Raw genomic sequence first — 20,923 nt, 5'->3', positions numbered from 1 at the left:
TTTTAGAGCTTGAGTAATTTCTATCACTATTTTAGCATGTAGAACTGGAATTGAAGGACAGGAACAAAAATGATTGGTAGCCTTTTAGAGTTACTGTGAGCTGCAAATGATAAATTCTGTGTAAACTGCCTGACTTTCCTGGAGGAAAAATTGAGTGAAAATATGTTCAGTGAGCAATATTTTAATGTGGAGAATTTTTATGCATTCATTCTCTAGCAACAAATGGTATATAGGAGGAAGCTCCTTTATCATTCAAATGTGTTTCGATGATATATACTGTACATGTAAATCAGTGGTGGTATTCTACTGGTTTGGTCCGGTTTGAGTGAACTGGTAGTTACCGTTCGGCCGAACTGGTAGTAAAAAAACAGCTACTGGTTTGGCCAAACCGGTATTTCTCCCCCCCACTCCTGACGATCAGCTGTTCCAACAATCAGCTGTGCTGGGATTCCCCTCTCTGTCTTACTGCTTCACCCAGGAGGCTTCCCTGAGGCCCAAGAGTCAAAAAGGGGCATGAGGGTGTGTGTGTGTGCTGCGCCCCCCACACTGTTTTCTGCCTCATGGGCCTCAGGGAAGCCTCCTGGGAGCAAAAACGGCCTCCCCAGAGGCAAAAAATGGAGCGCAGGAAGAGGGGTAAAAAAAGCCACGCCCACCTAGCCACACCCACAGAACTGGTAGTAAAAATATTTGCATCCCATCCCTGATGTAAGTGCTTCCTACCAAATGAAACAATATATTTAAATAAAGTGTTAATTTTATTGCATCTCCAACAATGAAATGCAATGAAATCATTTCTAAAATGTTATGGTTTGTTCAAAAGGAAGTCATCTAAAAATCTGAAATTGTTGTAGTTCTGGTTTAACAACATCATCAACAACAACAAAAAGCTGGAAACCAAGATAGTGATTCTGTTCTTGTGTGTTTCCCCTGAGTTTGAGTCACATTCTCTGGCTATAATAAATAAGATTCTGGAGAATGCTAGTTTATAATTCATGAGATGGTTTTTTGGTCCCACATGGTTGTCTTCACCAGCGGAGCTGACAAAATTAGTAAGGAATTAAAGTTTATTGTGTGTAAACCTAATCCAAGTGCCCCTTCACTAACCTATATTTCTTCTTTAGTTTATAATATCTAGCCTGTTTGGGAGTACCTTGTCCATGTTCAGTTTTCAGTTAGTTGAATCAAAGCTGTTGTAGAAAGGAAAATGTGACTGAAGTTCCTTTGACACTCTTTTTCTTACCATTTTAAATCGGTTGGTAAACATCTCTTACACACAATTCCAACAAGTTTCTTTGGGGTTTCATTCTTCTCTTTCCCAGGTTTCCAGATTTAGAGAGGGCAGAAATGACCATGACTGCCAACAAGAATGCCAGTGTCACCAAGAGAGCAGGAGCAAATAAGGTATCTCGGGATACTCTAGAGCGGTAAGTGTAAAATGCAAATGCTCTAGTTGTTCTTTTTTATTGTTGCATCAGTGTCCTTTATGTTTGTTTTTTATAACTGATGGCTGTATCTGTCTTCCAACTATATCATAGTCGTAGCAGAATTACTGCTTTTTAAAGATGCTTAAATATGATTTGATATCAGTATATAGAGGGATATCTAGGGATAGTTCTGGCTTTCTTTGGAGTCAGTGTAATTTGTATATCTCAGTTATTATTTTCTCACAGGTAATTAGGTGCTTCCTCTAGGTTTGTACAGTGCATGACTGACAGGTCGACAGGTCAAGACATGATTTTATTATGTGCTATCAGGTCAATATCAATTCCCAGCAACCACATAGATGGATCTTTTTCCATGATGATTTGTCCCTAATTTGGTCCTTCAGGGCTTTCAGTGATGTACTCATTGCTACTATAACGGTCTATCAACTTTACTGCTGGTCATCCTCTTCTCTTTCCTTCTTCTTTCCCCATCATTAAAGTCTTCTCTAGAAGCTAAGTCTTCACAGAATGTGTTTGCAGTAGGATAAACTGATTGCCATGGCAAATACTTGTACTCAGGTACTAAATAGAGGTATGTTAATATTGAAGAGTGAATTCAACCAAACATATTATTTGTCTGAATATTTTCTTCCCACAGTCAGCAGAAAATGAGACAAAAACTGGCAAACAAGACAGGTGTCAAAATGTTGTAAAATTTGCCCATTTGTAGTTGCTGATGGTTATAACATTTATTACAACCAATCCTTATAATCCTTTATGACTGTTGCAGTACCCTGTGGACACACAATCAGCATGTGACTCTTTGCAATTGGAGCGCAGTTTTGACCATTGTAGAGTTCTTTGGTTGTGTGATCAATATTTGTGTGCTTGCCAACTGATTTCCAACAAGTAGAATTAACTGAGAACATGGAAGTAAAATAGCAATTCATAGTCATATGATGTCCTGCTGAACAAGAAGTGATGTAAGCCCATCATGGTCACATGATTTTCTGGTTGATGACTGCAGCGCTTAGCAACATAATTGCCAGCCCCATTTGATGTCACTAAGTGAAGACTAACTGTAAGTCTTACTTGAAAAACTTTTAAGGGTAAGTTATAGGAGCTGGACATAGAGAGTCGGTTGAAAGAAATGTGATAACTAATATTAAGGTTTAGTAATTTGTTAAATGTAGTATTATATGAAAAGCATTCATGAAAATTGTTCCTTACTCTGTAATAACAGAAGCAACTTAAAAGCAGCTGGAGAGGGGAGGGGAAACACAGTTTTGAGGTGCAATTGAAAACAATGAGAATGGACAACCAAATATAGCAAGTGATTTTTTTTTCCATTCTCCTAACAAGCATCAAACTAGAATTGGAACTGGTAGAGCTGGGGTGTCAAACTCCTGGCCCATGAGCAGATGCGTCACATGCTGGCCACGCCCATGCCTGGTTTAGCAAAGGGGAAAAGTGTCCCGATACCTCATTGGATGCAGCCGTAACATGAGTTTGACACCCCTGTGGTAGAACAATATGCCTTAGTGTTTTCAGGCCTTTTTACTCATTCTTTCGTAAGACTAAAAATAGCACATTTGATAGAATCATGCAACTAGCCCTGGATCTTTGATAGATACAGTAAATGTTTGTGTTACAAACATACATGCTTTTTACAATCATTTTCAATACCTTAAAATATTATCTATGAAGTGGACTCAAGATATTATTTGCTAGGAGTGTATTAAAAGCAGGTAGAATGGCAGAGTTTGGAGATACGCTTTTGAAGTTGGAATCAGAGAAAGTCTGAAAGAAAAGAAACAATTTGGTAACAGAGGTCAGTATAGGTAAGGCAGAACTTGTGAGATTTGTAAAAGGAAAGCACCAAGATAGATAAGTCTACAAACTCCTAAAGTTCCAAAAACCTGAAAGTTGGAATCAAATATATCTGAAAAACATGAGAATTGGAAAAACTAATTTATTTAACCATATTGAATATGTTGAATGAACTGTATGTGGATGATTTTTCAGAACACTGTTAGCTGTTTTCCAGATATAGACAATCTTTTTTAGACTTTGATATTATAAGAACAAGGGATTATGCATGGCCAAAATGGCTACAATAGGAAATTTAATTATTCATCAAATCATTGATATACTGTCTCAAAACATCCAATTATATGAAAGTGAATAAATTTTTGTGTGACTTTTCAGGGTTTTCCAGAAAAAAATATGAAACTAGAGGCTGGATCTTTGTATCCTGCTTTCTATATATTGTTTTTATTATGAATATATAAATATATTAAATCTTTTTCTGTAGTAAAATGGAGCAGAGAGCCTGATAAGCATGCAAAGGAAGTGTTTGAAAGTACACCAATACCTTCAGACATCTTGCTTGCCCTTGTACCAAAACATAGTTTACAAAGCATAATTGCTCCATTCTCACAGAATGCTGAATCAAAATGGAACAAATCATTTTTATAACTTAGAAGAAATCCAGCACTTATCAATTATGTACATAGAAATTGGAAAATGGAAACAGACCATTTTTATATAATGGATAATAGTAACCAGTCATCTCTCATGTAGTGGAAATCCAGGTGTAGAAGGCAATAGAAATAGAGCCCAAAAGTAGTCATATCAATGGCCAAATAAGGAAATTTCCAGTCTTATGTGTTAGAATTTGAAACCAATTTGTTTGCATAGCTTGGAAAGAGTCCACCCAGTTTTTAGAGTGGGCTTTCTACATAATAAATATACTGTTGTGAAGACTATGTAAGGAACTAAAAAAAGAATCATCTGAAGCTCCTTTGAACCAGCCCCCTTTGAAATGAAAACAGCCAACAGTGTTCATATTTCTTCTTTTCGAAATAATTCAGTTTTGGCTTTGAAATTAAATTAAAATCAAGTTTAGAATTACACTACAAAACAGAATCAGGGTTCATGACAGAAAGCTTCATGTCCTTTTAAAAAATTTGTTTTTCTTGCCTTTAGCTTGTTTGAAGAGGAACATGGATGTCAATTCTATTAATTCTTAGCTCTTGTTCATAGTGGTCTTTGATCTAGTTATGCAGCATCTTTCTTTTCAGATTCTGTCAAGATCTGTGCAATAGAGAAAATTATTGCAGAGGCATCCTTCCTTGACCTAACACTTGTGGGGGAAAGTCAGACCTTAAGATTTATAGAAAGTCAACATGGTTGGGGACATTTTGTGACAGGTAGGGTGGTAAGATGTTCTAGAGGGCAAGCACTATGACAGAAAAGGCATTTCTCCTGATGACATTGTTTTATGAAGGGGGCCTGGAGCATGCCCACCTTGTTGGATCTCATGGAACAAGCAGATTCAATTAGAGATAGGTGGTCTTGCAAGTAATTTGATACACCACATTGCATTAGTCCAGCCATGAGGTGAACAAAGCATAAATGATTGTGAGTAGGTCTTTTGATCTAGACTGGGTACAATTAGCAGACAAGATGGATTTGTGCCAAGATTTTTCTGGATGTAGCTGCCAGCTCCTGTTTGGACAGGAACCAGGAATCCAGGATGACCCCAAATTGCACACCATTTCTCTCTGGGGGAATGCCACCCCATTTAGAACCAAACAAAGAAATTATCTGGATCCAGATAATTGTGGTTGTAGTGTGCCTTTGATGTTATCTCTCCATCTTCTTCTGGATCTACCTCATGTTCTTTGACCTTCTCCCTTTTTTGTATATGCCTTGTACGACATGGAATCCCAAGACACAAGAATCCCAAGAAAGCCACAGCTGATCTTACTAAAGTAAAATTGACATCTAATTGAACTGATGTCTGATGTTCCCTATCAGACTCTCATAGCCTCTAGACCCTTGAGGTATCAAGTTATGAAATAAAAAATTGTGTTTTATTTATTTATCCAATTTATATAGCTGCCCATTTCACCAAACGAGGTGGTTAATAATAAAGTGCAACAATCAATCAATACCAAAAACCAATTACCATTGTTATTAAAAATATTAAAACTATAAAAAGACTATAAAGACAGAGCAAGAACAAAGAAATAGCAAATGAAGGGATGTTAATGATAACAGAGCCACTTCACTACTTCCCCTGTCCCTTGGGGTTCCTGGGCCTGTTCACCCTCAGTCTTAGCGTTGAGGTGGAACCTGAGGGAGAGGCCTGGATCCTGATTTCAGCTCTAACACCATTGCTACCACTCAAAAAGCTTGCCTTATGTGATTACCCCCATAATCTAGCATTTCTTAGGATTTGCTGCATATCTCTTACCTTCAGGCTGTGTTCTTTTTCTGCTGACAGGCCCCCATGCCTTACCTGAGGCTGTTCCGGGTCACAAAGGGCCTTCTTTCTTGACGCGGCTTCAAAAATGCTCTCCCACAGCCTCTGCAGCTTCCAAAAACTATAGAAAAGCATGCCCCATTCTCCTATGATTTTTGAAGACCCCAGGGTTGGAAAGTGGGGAGGTTGCAAGAGAGCACAAGTCATTCTCACACAGCCTCTGAGAATTGCATGAGAACAGGGCATACTTTCAAGTATAGTGAATGCTGGCATGTCCCCTAAAATGTTGTGATGACCTGGAATTTAATTTCCATCAGCTATCTGCTGCACTCAGGCATAGTGTACTTCATTGGAATGAATCATACATTTATTAAAGGAAGGGAGCCATTATGTTTAAACATATTTAGACTATCACATATATGCAAAAAAGCCATTGTTAATGCTAGAGATAAAAATTCAATTGTTCAGAGTTGACCTTCATGAAAATGTCTATGGAGATTTTCAGTCATCCAGGTCATGATTGTCCCCAAAGGTGCTTCTCAAAAGGCAACTGGACTTTCTTAGTTTTTTCCTTAGAAAATGTTTTGCTTTTCATCCAAGAAGCTTCTTCAATTCAAATGGATAATCTTGGATGAGAAGTGAAACGTTTTCAAAGGAAAAACCCACAAAAGTCCAGTTGCCTTTTGAAAAGCACCTTTGGGATTTTCATGAAAAGTGTGCCCATTTGTGGTTCACCAATACTTTTTTTGCATATGGCAGTGTTCATTATTGTACATCACATTTTGCTACACTCAGAAGCAGCTTAAATATGTTGCTGGGAAAGGCAAGTAGTGTACCAAAACTAAAGAATTACTTTAAAACTCAGAAAACTGTAGTAGGATCATTTTGCATGGGGAATACAAACTTAATAGTGTAAGCTATAAAAATGTGTAGTTCCATAATCTGTTTTCTGATTGGTAGAATATCAAATCTAATTCTTCCTCCAGTGTTTATGAAGGAAACTCATACTAGCCAAAGGCCTGGAGAATGCAAGCATAGATTAATTGTTCTTGGGGTTTGTCCTAGATTTATGTCAGTACACTGATGTTGGAATAAAGATTTATACCACCAAACATCTTTCTAAGTTTGGAGAAGAACTCAATTGATTTTGGTCCCAGTAAGTTACACAGAGGATTGGAGCCTGTGTCTTGATGAGATTAAGGCAAAGAACATATATGGCTTACTATAGTAGTATAAAATGTCTGAGGAGACTATATATACAAATAAAATTGGATTAGACAGCACCAAGATATTCTATTCTGAATGTATCACCATAACACCATATATACTGTCTGTTTCATAATTGAATTGAATGGATGCATTTTCAATAAACTTTTTCAACTCACACTAGTTATTATCTGCAGTGTTGTAAAGTAACTGAATATTATCCTCTATTCTTTATCCTTTCTTTTGCTTAGATAATTTCATGATCTCAGCCTTGCTAGTGTTGTGTCATGATTATCTCTAGCTTGTACTTTACACACTGACTGTCTTGGAAGCAAAGAGGAGGCACATAACTCAAGATAAAACCTGTTCAACTACTGCAGTAAGATGCCTCCCACTACAGTTCATAGTCACTTCCTCTATAGAAACAAAAGTTGATCTATGAGGATAGTCTGGGAGTCTGGTCATGATTTACCCAGAGGGAAATATGAGAAAAGCAAGCAGATACAGGAAACAAGAATTGCATACTTTGTTATTTTACACAATTGTTTTCTATCATGACCTGGTTAACCTTGTTACTACGAAGGCACACCTTTCTTGGAGAAGAAACAGTTGTACCTTGGAGACAACTCTTTGGTTTGGTTTGGTTAGCATCTCCAATCAGAAAAACAAGGTCTTGATTTTTTAATGTCTTCAATACACTCACAGAACACTGTATTTTTCCATTTTTTAAATGAAGGAAGCAGGTGGAAAATACTGTGTTTACTGAAAATTTGAGTCTTAATTGAATCCTTGAGGATTCCATAACTTCAGAGTTGATGGAGTTATTGTAAATTTGAATTTGACACACACCTGAGTTTACAGTTGTCATCAAGAACAGAAGTCTCATGTTATAACAACCTGCCATAAGTGTTTGCATGTTATACAGATAGAGTGCTGTGATGACTGAATAGCAGGTTGAGTAGCAGTGGAAATTCTCTCTTCACTCATATTGCTTGCAAGGAAGGAATACATGGACTGCTCTTTTTTTGTCTTTTCACAGCTGGTTACCAGAATGGGATTCATCATTGTTGCTGTACATTCCTGACTTTTAATTACATTTGTAACTTTCACACATTCCTTACATCCTTCTCCTACTCCATCAGAATGTATCTGTACACATTTGAGTCCCACAGAGTTCTTCCCATTTTTAAAATAATCTAAATCTCTTTTCCAAGAGTTTTAATCATTGGGTTCTTGGTTTGGTTTATGTGAGTAGTTTATAAAAGAAATCTGACTTCCTCAAATTAACTGTTGGATTTTTCCCCCCCTCCTTCAGCAATCATGAGAAATGCATTAGGTAAGAACAGTAGCATTGATGCAGGAAGGATCATTTCTTATCCCTAGAATTCAGAAGGTGGGAATGAAAGAGAACAGTCAGGGGTCATTATTAACTCAGGAATAAGCAGTATTGGGGGGGGGGACCCCGAGGGTATGAAAAAGAGATAAATTGAATAAAGTATTCTTAGGGAAGCTGGAGTTTCCCACCCTCCTACAAACTATAAAACAGGAATAAGTGAAGGAATAGTGTTTTATGGTAATCACATGTCCTGTCTGTTTTTTAAAATGGACACTGCGAATAAAATAAAATGCATTATCAGACTCAGAATTTTCCTTAACATAGATGTTCTGAAAGTATATTCAGGTAGTCCTCACTTAATGTCAATTTGTCTAGTGACTGAAATTACAAAGTGCTGGAAAAAGAAACTGATGACCAGTCCTCATGCTTGCAACCCCTGCAATGACATGATCGTGATTCGGACAAGTGACAACAGTTGCAGCATCCCGTGCTCATGTACTTGCTATTTGTGATCTTCCCAGCTGACTTCCAAGAAGCAAAGTCAATAGGGAAGCTGGCAGGAAGCTGGAAATTAAGGTCACATTATGTCCCGCTTAATGTTAAGAACAGATCATGCCAAACCAATCTTATTTCATTCTTCAACAAAGTAACTAAATTAGTAGACCAGCAAAATATTGTGGACATTATATATTTAGATTTCAGCAAGGCATTCGACAAAGTAGACCACAACCTACTTCTTAGTAAGCTAGAAAAAAATGGAATAGATAGCATCACCACTAGATGGACTCACAACTGGCTGACAAACCGTACTCAACGAGTAGTCCTTAATGGGTCTAAGTCTACATGGAGGGAAGTAAGCAGTGGGGTGCCACAAGGTTCCGTCTTAGGCCCAGTACTCTTCAATATCTTCATGAACGATTTAGATGAGGGAATAGAAGAGAAACTTACTAAATTTGCAGATGATACTAAGCTGGCAGGATTAGCTAACACCCAAGAAGATAGGCTTAAGATCCAGATGGATCTTGACAGACTTGAACACTGGGCCCTATCTAACAAAATGAAATTCAATGTAGAGAAAAGTAAAGTCCTACACTTAGGCAAGAAAAACCAAAAGTACACATACAGACTGGGTGAAACCAGGCTTAATAGCAGTATCTGTAAGAGGGATCTTGGAGTCTTAGTGGAAAACCAGCTAAATATGAGCCAGCAGTATGCAGCGGCAGCCAAAAAAGCCAATACAATCCTAAATTGCATTAACAGAGGGATACAATCAAGATCAAGTGAGGTACTAATACCACCCTATAAAGCCTTACTAAGACCACACCTAGAGTACTGCATCCAGTTTTGTTATTTATTTATTTATTTATTTGATTTGCCAATTGTTTACAAGATAATAAGTATAAATGTATACATAGTTGTGAATACATGAAATGGTTACATATAAGAAAAATAAAAGAATAAGAGAAACAATAGGACAGGGACGGTAGGCACGTTGGTGCGCTTATGCACGCCCCCTACAGACCTCTTAGGAAAGGGGTGAGGTCAATAGTAGACAGTCTAAGGTTAAAGTTTTTGGGGTTTGGGGAAGAAACTACAGAGTCGGGTAGAGTATTCCAGACATTGACCACTCTATTGCTGAAGTCGTATTTCCTGCAATCAAGTTTGATGCGGTTTACTTTGAGTTTGTATCTATTGTGTGCTCTTGTGTTGTTATGGTTGAAGCTGAAGTATTCATTGACAGGTAGGACATTGCAATGTATGATTTTGTATACCATGCTTAAGTCAGACCGAAGACGGCGTAATTCAAGGTTTTCTAGTTCTAGAATTTCAAGTCTGGTGGCATAAGGTATTCTACAGCGAGTAGAGGAGTGGAGAACTCTTCTTGTGAAATATTTCTGGACTTTCTCAATTGTGCTAATATCAGATACGTAGTGTGGGTTCCAGACTGATGAACTGTATTCTAGTATTGGTCTAGCAAATGTTTTGTATGCTCTGGTTAGTAGTGTGATATTACCAGAGAAAAAGCTACGTAGGATTAGGTTAACAACTCTTAATGCCTTTTTGGCTATGTAGTTGCAGTGTGCTCTAGCACTTAGATCATTAGAGGTGAGTATTCCAAGGTCCTTTACAGAGCTTGGGTCATCAACAAGATCTTGACTATTCAGCTTGTATTTTATTTTCTGATTTTTTTGCCAATATGTAAGACAGAGCATTTATTTGTTGAGATTTGAAGTTGCCATTTGTTTGACCATTCGGATACATAGTCAAGATCTTTTGTAGGGTAGCAGTATTGTCTGTGGTATTGAACAGCTTTACATCATCAGCGAAGAGAACGCAATTGCTCTTAATATGATCACAGAGGTCGTTTATGTAGAGTATGAAGAGAGTTGGTCCTAGAACACTGCCTTGGGGAACACCACTATTGACAGGTACTGGATTTGATAGGACGCTCCCGATTTTGACCATTTGTTGTCTGTTTGACAGGAATGCTTCTATCCAGTTATTCAGTTGTCCAGAGATACCATAGGATTTTATTTTTAGGAGTAGTTTGTCGTGTACCACTGAATCAAAGGCTTTACAGAAGTCTATGTAGATTGCGTCTATTGTTTTGCCCTGGTCGAGTTGTGTCGTCCATATGTTTTTGCAGTGTAAGAGTTGCAGATTACAGGATAGTTTTTTCCTGAAACCAAATTGTTTATTGGAGAGTAGGTTATTTGTCTCTAAGTGAAGGATGATGGATTGGTTAATAATTGATTCCATGACTTTACAGGTGACGCAGCATAAGGAGATTGGCCTGTAGTTTTCAACTAGGCTTGGGTCTCCCTTTTTGAAGATGGGGATGACTGTGGCTTGTGACCATAGGTTAGGCAAGGAGCTGGTTCTGAAAGATTTTTCAAAGATTATGCTTAGAGGTTTGGCTATGGCAGTGGATAGCTTTCTTAAGAAGTAGGCACATATTCCATCCGGTCCAATAGATAGAGATGGTTTTAGGTTGCGTATTGCTTTTTCAACATTGTCTTCTGTGAAATCGATATGTATTAGATCATTGTTGTTATCTGTGGTACGGCTAGGAAATATTGGGCATGATCCATTGCTGTTTACAAATACTGAGCCGAAGAATGTGTTAAAGATGTTGGCTTTAATGGTGTCGTCGTTGCAGTCTTTACCATCAGGTCCTATCAAGGGAGGGATGGACCTTGAGTCTTTTAGTTTGTTGTTTACAAAATTGTAAAAAGCGCGGTGGAATTGGTGCTTAGAAGGTTTTCCTCTTGTTTAATGTGATAATTGGTGCATTCGGTCTTTATCTGGTGGCATAGATTTTTGTATCGGTTTTTGAAATTGGCAACGTGACCAGATTTGTTTTTCCGCCAGAGTGATCTCTTTTTGGATTGAAGTTTCCTTATTGATATGGGTAATCTGCTTTTTGTTTTGTTTTGGGAGTTGTTGCTGGTACATATAGTTTGATGACTCTTTTGACTTCAAGTAAAAATATGTTATAATGGTCTTCAACGGTATTGCATCCAGTGAATAGAGATTGCCAATCAAGGGATGAGAGATCGTTGTCTATAAGATCATAGTTGCCTTTTTTGAAGTTACAATAGGGGATTACATCATTGTGGTGATTTTTGTGTGGATGTATGTTGAGACAAAAGTCGATCATATTGTGGTCACTACTGGAAAAGGGTTCTTTAGATTGTATTCCGTAGATTAGGTTCAAACTGTTGCAGAAGATAAGATCGAGGCAGTTGTTTAGTCTAGTGTTGTTGGTTACTAGTTGTTCCAGTCCCAGATTTGTAATAGCATTGTAGAAGGTTGTGTGTATGATTTCAGTTGTACAATCATTTAGGGTCCAGTTAATATGAGGTAGATTGAAATCACCAAGAAGGATAAAAGGGTATGGGCAGGATGCAGCCCATGTTAGTAATGTATTTAGCTTGTTTACATGTTCGATGTCATAATCAGGTGCTCTGTAACATAGTAAGAATCGAATTGTGATATTTGAGGATAGTTCACAGATGATGGTTTCAGGAAGGGCAAACTCCTGGGTAACTTGGATATTTTTTAGATGTAAGGATTTTTTATAGAATATAGCAACTCCACCTCCTCGACGATTTTCACGATCTGATCTGTAAACATGATAGTCTCTTACTGTGGTAATGGAGTCGGGGAGAGATGCATTGAGCCATGTTTCACAGACAAATATAATGTCGAAGTTAGCCATATTTAGGAGGAAGAGAAATTCAGGTATATTTTTATAATGTTCACCACATTATAAAAAAGATGTTGAGACTAGAAAAAGTACAGAGAAGAACAACCAGGATGATTAGAGGACTGGAGGCTAAAACATACAATGAAAAGTTGCAGGAACTGGGCTTAGCTAGTCTGGCGAAGAGAAGGACCAGGGGAGACATGATAGCGGTCTTCCAATATTTGAGGGGCTGTCACAGGGAGGAAGGGGTCAAGCTATTTTCTAAAGCGCCTGTAGGCCAGACAAGGAATAATGGATGGAAACTGAACAAGGAAAGATTTAACCTGGAAATAAGAAGAAACTTTATGACAGTGAGAACAATCAACCAATGAAACAGCTTGCCCTCAGAAGTTGTGGGAGCACCATCACTTGAGACCTTCAAGAAGAGATTGGACTGCCATTTATCAGAAATGGTGTAGGGTCTCCTGCTTGGGCTAGATGACCCAACTCTGATTATCTGATCTGATTATGACTGAAATTGAGATTGCTGAAACTGCTGTCACTGAACAGGGGAGGTGTTTTGCTTAATGACTACTTGCGTAGCAACAGAATTGCTGACCCTAATTAGGATCACTAAGTGAGAACTACCTGTAGTAGCATACTCACTTTATTTTCGCAATAATCCTGTAAGGTAAGTTTGGCTAAAAGTTGACAAGTGGTCCAAAATCTTCTACTGAGTTGAATGTGGACTTGGATTCTGCATCCTCCTGCCTCAGTTCCATATTAGGATCACTAAATTGTAATTTTGTTTTAAAATGTTGCATGATTTTGGTTAATAATCTTTTACTTATATGATCTTCTTAATACAGAAGTGTCAAACGTACACACTGCCTCAGCTTAATTGCAGATGCAAAGATTGCACCACATGACATGAGTTCTTGGTCCGGCTTCTGCAATGAAGCTAAGCTTGTCCCTTTTTCCCAGACAGCAGGCAGGCAGCCTTGCATAGGGACTGTAACTGTTCTGCTGCAGATCTCAAAGCCTCCAAAATATATTGAATTAATTCCTCTTTTCCCTTCAAAAAAAGACTGAATTTGCCAACTCTTTCCAAAAAAGAGTTTGTGAACTAGTTTCCAGTGTTGGACAGAGAATGCTGTAATTGATAAATGTTAATCAACTTGATTATGTTTTTTTTTTAATTTTTAAACTTTAACTAATGCTCTTTTTTTAAAAATTAATCCTTACTTGATAAATTATTTATTAAAACTTTTTTATAAAATAGAAATCAGTTTTAGAAGGTTGGTAGAGCTTGTTCTTTTTTAAAAAAAAATCGTATTTATTTTATCTGTTTATTTGCTCATTTGTTTACATAGGTAGTTGGCTAAATGGTATGTGTCTTCTCACTTCCAGGTGTCAGTCGGTGTCTCCACCACCTCTTCTGTATCAACAAAGAAGCCTCAAAACACATCCACTCAGTGACAGTGAGGACTCCTGCTGTTCTGGCAATTTCACCAAAGTTTCCAATTCCAGAGTCTTCCTTAAAGATCAAGCTAAGTGGGGAATTGCCTTACGAAGCACCTCCACTTCCCCATCAGATACAGAAGCTCCACATCACCCACTCAAAGCCATCAGCATTGGATGCCTGGATAAAAGGCTCTCTGTTTTCCAGGGACATGAACAAAAGGAGGTATCCAATGAGGCTCAGGATGGCGAAGAAGTAGGCAACTGGCAGCTTAGACGGAGCTCTCTCTCCTTGGGAACAGCAGCCAATCTACGTAACCTCTCTCTCAGCCGGGTCAGTGTCCATTCGCAGGCTCTTGATATCAGGCAGAAGATAACGGAATGGGAATGCCGCAAACAGCCTTCCCCCAGAATGAGTGTCTGCTTGGACAAGAGGGATGTTGGGGAGAGGTCAGGCAGTGAGAGCTGCCCTAGTATGTTGCCTTCTCCCTGCAGTGAGAAGGCTTTTGAATACAAAGGCTTCCAGAGGATGAGCAGAACATTTTCTGAATGTTCCTACCCAGAAACAGAAGAGGAGGAATTTCTAGACAGAGATTCCTGCCACCGCTTTGAAAAGCGACTGAGCCGGAATGAGTCCACCAATGCCTTTCTCAAGGGGGTTCCGAAAGAAAGCTCTGCTGTGCTAAACAGAATCCAGAAAATTGAACAGGCCTTAAAAGAACAACCTGGCCGGGGACTTCCTCAGTTGCCAAGTAGCTGCTACAATGTGGATAGAGGCAGAAAGAAGTCTTTGATTTTAGGGGTTTCAGAGAGCTTGACTGAGATTGCAAATGACAGCAAAGCAGGGAACATTACTTGTGGGAGTAATCTGGAGACACCCACAGAGACTGAAAAAATTAGTAAAATGCTGCATGGGCTAACTACCAAAGTTAGTTCATTTAGTTCTAAGCTGCTTCCAGAGAGCCTGGCAAACACAGCGGTAAATCCTGTGCCCAAGCCGAAACGCACCTTTGAGTATGAAGCTGACAAGAACCATACAAGCAAATCAAGCAACGGACTACCTCCTTCGCCAATGGCTGCTGCCCCTCCCCCTCTTCCATCAACGCCTGCTCCCCCTGCCACACGGAGACCGAAAAAAGAGTCGCGCTTTCACAGAAAATCCCCAAATAGGTAAACATGGAAAGCTATTGTCCTATACCCTTAAATATTGGGGAAACATTTCTGCAGAGCAAGAAACCTTTCCTTCTTAAGGTAATGCTTTTCAGATGAGAGTGAAAGCAAGCAGAATTAGGCCACCACTTTCACGCTGTAGACTCTTTGGCCTGTTATGGCCTGTTAATTGAGTTTTGTCAAGTACAGTATGTTGTTCCAAATGATATTAGTGTCTGCTAGCTGCTGTCGTTGCTGTGGAGGGATTGACTTTTATTGCAGCAAATAAAAACTGGAAAATTCTTAAATAAAGAACATCTATTTCTATTATTTTTTTATAACGACTGTGAACATGCTTTGTATAAATTGTCTTACTGCTCCTCCCTCTCAACTTCATATTTAACCCCTTGATTAATCCTGATCCTCATGAGTTTTCATGGCTTATTGGGATGCAGTGAAATTTTCCTATCCAAACTCTAGCTCTTGTGCCTAGCACAAAGTCATTTGTTATCTAATTCAGAACCTTCCGTTGTGGATATATTTGCTTATTTTGCACAATTTATTATATTTATGTCCTGTCTTGTCATTAAAAAACATTTTTCCTTATTTTCGGTTACACTCTGATGGGATTTCGGTGACGTAGAAAAATCTGAAGTGGCCAAGATCGTACACTGAAATCCTAGTTCAGCCAGGCAATCTGTTCAAGATGGAGAAATTTACTGATGGAATCTGGTGGGAAACTTATCCATCAATTTCTCCAAATGCAAGGCAAAACTCTTCTGCATAGTTTGTACAATTTCATTATATAGTTGCAAGCAGCATTTTAAGTACCAATAAAGAAGAATGTTTGTAGCTCAGTGTTGAAATGAGGGGTCCTTGGTGATCTCTGAGCTTATTTGTTTTCTTGCAGACATTTCATTACCCTAACTAATTAACATCACCAGTGCTAGTGCATCATCATCATCATTACCAATGCTGATACCTAGTTAGGGTAATGAAACGTCTAAGCTCAGAGGGCATTTTAAGTGTCATCATGATGATTCTTGGGGGATTGCAATTTTATTAATTTATAATATGACATACAAAAAACACAAAAGCAAATATTAGGTAAATTAGGAAAGGAAAAATGGAAGTGGATAGTGGGGGGAAGCAAAGGAAAAAGAAAAAAAAAGGCATTGACTTCTGACTCCTTTGGTGCAGTAAAATAAGGCATTAAGATCTACCCTCAACTTTTTACTTTTTCAATCTGTCTAATCGGTAAAACCCAAAACCAAAGTTTCATTTTTTTCCCACCTTAAGCACAAAATCCAGAAGTAGTTTCCAAGTAGAAATGAAAGTATTTGTATTTTTTTCTTTTACCCAAGCAGTCAATTTAGCCATCTCTGCTAACTCCATCAGTTTTTGTAGCCATTCATCCATTGTGGGAATCGATGTGACTCATCATGATGATTCTTAATGAGAAGAGAATGTTTCTGCTTGGCTATGCTTGCTTGTCAGAGTATTGTACAGAGTACAGAATTTGTAATCAAAGAATTTATGACTGATTGACAGTTCCACATATGTAAAGCTCCTCTATTTTTGCCAAGCCTTGCCCATATTATAGCTACTTGTGTTGTAATGCTTTTTTAAAAAAAAAGTATATTGATTTTTTGGGGGGGAATGGCTAAAACTGCTAGATTAAATTTCCTCGTGTGATTTAGTCCCAGTTAATTTCTAGGTTCCTGACCTGAACCTCTTTTTTAAGTGAAGAAAAGCTTCATATAAAGATGCATGTTATATTTTAAATTTAATGTGCACAGGCATTATCAGAAGTGTTCTTGTGTGTGTAACGAGAAGAGTAAGAATCTCATTGGAAAATGGAATCTCCTGTGCAGTTCTTGGGAAACAAGCTGTTGAGTTTCAGTTGTATTTGGATGTGTACATACAGTTCTTGTAAATAATTTTAAAGTTGGTCAGTAGCAAAGCCGATATTCAGTACTCTTAATAAACCAAACTGGATGTTCTTGGGTACTGTCTTGTTTTTATTAAAATGGGTGCTGTCAGAACAACTTGATCAGATAAAATGGTGGGAGGAGATGCTTAAAAGAAATGATCTGGCCACCTGTTTTGGGGATTATTTCTCATCATGACAAAAAATAAGCAAAAATAATGTTTGCTTTTCAAGCAGGGAGATAAGTTATGAGTAGCTTGTGTGCTGCATGTAGAAGACTATGTATTTTTGAATACTAGATTTAATCACCATAAGAGCAATCTTGATATTTACATTTTATTTTATTTTGGAAGTTAATAGTTTGTTATGGAATATAAGACACAAATGTTTTGGAAACTCTTGACTAAAGCAGTGATGGTATCTGAGAACAATTATTATCTTCCTTTATAATATAAGTACAACACCATTAGGCTAGGATCAGAATGAACAGAGAGTTTCTTTTAGTCTTGAATGCCATGGGTATATTTAGATGGCTGAGGCCTTGGCCAGATAATATTGTAAGAAACAAGAGTGTACGTGTACTGGAAAGATTCCCCTGCCAGCTGGGATATGAGCTGTGGTGGCACAAGTAGTTAGAATCTAGTATTGTAGATTAATTCTGCTGACTGCCAGGGGTTCAATCCCTACTGGCTCAAGGTTGCCTCGGCCTTCCATCCTTCTGAGGTGGGTAAAATGAAGACCCAGATTGTTAAGGGCAGTATGCTGACTCTGTAAAACCACTTAAAGAGGGCTCTAAAGCACCGTGAAGAGGTATATAAGTCTAAGTGGAATGTCTATTCAAATCACAGCCATTGGATGCAAAGTATATGAACAAGTTCTCCTCTCTTGGCTGGCCCATTCATTTTTCTTTTTTTAAATTGAGTTTCAGAAATACAGTGACTCTGAGAGAGGCTCCTCAATCCCTATGTCAGAGTATCCACAGCATATTAGTAGCATTAAGTGGCTCACAGAAAAGTAAGTTACCTATAAAGATATGCACCAGCCCAAATGTACTGCTCTACCAGAGAAAGGCAAAACAGCCTTGTCTTTTTCTGCTGTTCTCCAAGCACGCAGTAAATTCAAGTAATCTACTTGTTTTACCTGTCACAATGATTTTGAAAAAATACTCATATCCATCAACTTATGATCTAATATAAATTCTGTAAAATTACAGCGGCACATAGAAAAAAAATCTGATAAATCAGCATTGGCCTAAAGTCATATTGTGGTCGTGGGGAAGCCCCCAGTAAAAAAATATTTCTTATTTAACTAGTTTAAAGTGATGTTATAGCAAAACAAGTCCAACAAAATATACGAAGAATAGTTTGGATCTTGTTCAATATGACTTTTCTTTTAATAACTTCCTTAAAAAAAAAAAGTTTTAGCACTCACAATCACAAATGATTGTATTATCTTTTGTCCCCTATAGAAAATCCTTTGAATTTGAAGATGCTTCAAGCCTCCAGTCATTGTATCCTCCCTCCCCAAGTGAGAATGGTACTGACAGTCAGCACAAGTTTGGATCTAAGAGCACTTTAGAAGAGAATGCCTATGAAGACATCGTAGGTAAGGACATCTTACAATGTCTAATATAGCTACTTGATATAGAGAGGTAGTGACATAGCAACTTGGGGAAACTTTTCTTTTATTGTATTCAGGTGTTTAGTGAATGTGGAATGGTTAAATACATATACCTTATTTGCAGTCTTGTTCATTACAATGAACAAATCCACTATCCTTCCCCATCTTGATATGCTAAACAAGATTCTGTGACTCAACATTTGTACAAAAGTGTATTACTTGTGATGATTTTTTGCATACCTTTTTTCTTCCTCATGTTTTCCTGCAAGTATAGGGTTAGTTAGAAGTCTGAGTCAACCTGGACCTCTGTCAGGATCAAACTCCAAGTTGTGGGCAGAGTTTGCCTGCAATCCTGCCCTTTAACTGCTGCGCCACCAGGTGAAAGAACCAGAGTACAGATATTCCTCCACTTAACACCCCGAGTGGATCTGGAATCTCAGTTGTTCAGCATAGCAGTCATTAATTAAGTGAGAGTCCAAATGATTACTTCACTCAATGACTGCAATCCCAGCATTCCTAGTTGCAGTTGTTAAGTGATTGCATGAGTTAAGTGGAGTGCGAGAAAGAGGACCTGAACTGCCATGGTGTGGTGGTGGTGGTGGGGAGAGCCCAGGCTTCCCACTATACCCAGGAAGCCTGAGCCCTCTACCCGCCCTGCTAAGGAGAATGAACATGAGTGCCATTGCTCTGGGAGGCTCATAATGATGGCACCCACTAGCTTTTCCCCTATGGAGGGGGAAATTCTAGTGAATAGCATTGTTCTGAGTTTTCCAAAACAATGGCGTTTGCTAGTGTTTTTACAGATTTGAGGTCCATTCCTCCAGCAGAAGAATATCCTTCCTTTGCGTGGAGGGGAGGGGGAATTCCCTCAAGTGCACTGGAGAAATGAACCTCAAAACCAACCTCTCTTCTACTTGCAACCTTTCCTGCTGGCTTCCCCATTGACTTTCTAGGGAAGCTGACAGAGAAGATGGCAAATGGCAATCACATATTCACAGGACACTTGGCAACCTGTTGTAAATGTGAACGGGTTGCCAAGCACCCAAAATGCGGTAATGTAAAAGTGTGTGTGTGTGTGTGTGTGTGTGAGTGAGATGCTTTAGGATAGCTGAAAGTGCTTTACGGCCTGTAAAGCACCTGTAACAAGGTTGTCATGATTGCAAACAGTTGTTAAATGACTGGTTGTAAGTCAAGGATTACCTATATATAAGAGCCATGTGGTGTAGTGGTTAGACTGTAGTACAGCAGGCTACTTCTGCTGACTGCTGGCTGCCTGCAGTTTGGCAGTTCAAATCTCACCAGGCTCAAGGTTGACTCAGACTTCCATCCTTCTGCGGTCGATAAAATGAGGAACCAGATTGTTGGGGGCTCATTGAATTCGATCCAATTTCTTATATTTTGTAGAAAAAGACCTTCCAAACATACCTCTCCACAGAGGGATTTTCACTGCCTCCCCTTCTTTCACTTCCCTCAGACTCTTGATCATGATTATTTTTTTCCTCCATTGTCAGATCACGTTACATGATGTAAACTTCTGTTTGCTAGTCATTGTCTCAAGGGAGCTTACAGTCTTTATTTTCTTACTGAACTGATTGAGTGGTTCTTCTTATTCTGTAATCTTAGTCATTGTCTCTAACTCCATTAATGAAGATCTTTCTTTTCCTCAGGATCCAGTTTTCTTACTACTAGGAGAAGCACCGCTTTAATAGTTTCTGTTTGATTTTCTGCCCCTCTCCCTTGTCTGAAGCTTCTCATTTGGCATTTCTCTTTCCATATATGGCTCTATTCTTTGATACAGCACAAGCAAAACTTTGCTAGCATGAAGAATAAGAGCAACGCTTCAGATACTTTTCTTCTTTCTGTACAGTGGTATATACAATGATCTTTTCTGCTCACTAGACCACAATATCTTGTTTCTGGATGCTATAAAGCAGTCTTGAAGTTCATTGATAGCTCTTGATCAAAATAAATTCAGATTCACAAAAATGAATACACACACACACACACAGTTTTAAAATGCTAGCACTAATAATACACAGTTTAATTCATTTCTGTAATTAAACACATTTTGACTTCCTATAAATTTATGTATTACAATTAATGTAATGATTTCAGAATGTCTCTACCAGATTGTTCTGTAGTCAGGTAATACTAAGGAAGTAATTTAGAGTGTGTACATGAATGTGCTTGAGTCTTGTTGCAGGAGATTTGCATTAAGACAGGAACTCATAATGATGGCCTCATCATTAGTTCTGTGTGTGAAAGTCAAACTGAAGCCAACATTTTCACCCAGCATAAAAAATACATTTTGTTGCCTATGAGACTGTTGGCATTCTGT

General features: G+C 38.3%; 1 protein-coding gene across 6 annotated transcripts in view; it reads left to right on the top strand.

Moving 5' to 3' along the window:
• The window catches only part of DENND2B (DENN domain containing 2B), a 153,364-nt gene that overhangs the window by 70,481 nt on the left and 61,960 nt on the right, over positions 1-20,923 (top strand). For 2 of the 6 annotated variants that reach the window (XM_026668353.2, XM_026668352.2), the window contains 3 exons: positions 1,320-1,424; positions 13,836-15,056; positions 18,434-18,570. In XM_026668353.2, coding sequence (XP_026524138.1) covers positions 1,345-1,424; positions 13,836-15,056; positions 18,434-18,570 — 1,438 coding nt within the window. In that variant the 5' untranslated portion in view covers positions 1,320-1,344. The remainder of the gene's footprint in view (positions 1-1,319; positions 1,425-13,835; positions 15,057-18,433; positions 18,571-20,923) is intronic. The other 4 variants (XM_087950930.1, XM_026668354.2, XM_087950929.1 and 1 more) reach the window with 3 other exon arrangements.

Source organism: Notechis scutatus, chromosome 1, assembly GCF_049901735.1.
Source record: "Notechis scutatus isolate UNSWTSFEM ecotype Mainland chromosome 1, rNotScu1.2, whole genome shotgun sequence".
In the NCBI taxonomy this organism is placed as follows: Eukaryota; Metazoa; Chordata; class Lepidosauria; order Squamata; family Elapidae; genus Notechis; species Notechis scutatus.
The sequence above is the reverse complement of the archived record's forward strand: the minus strand, read 5'-3'. Positions and strand labels throughout refer to the sequence as shown.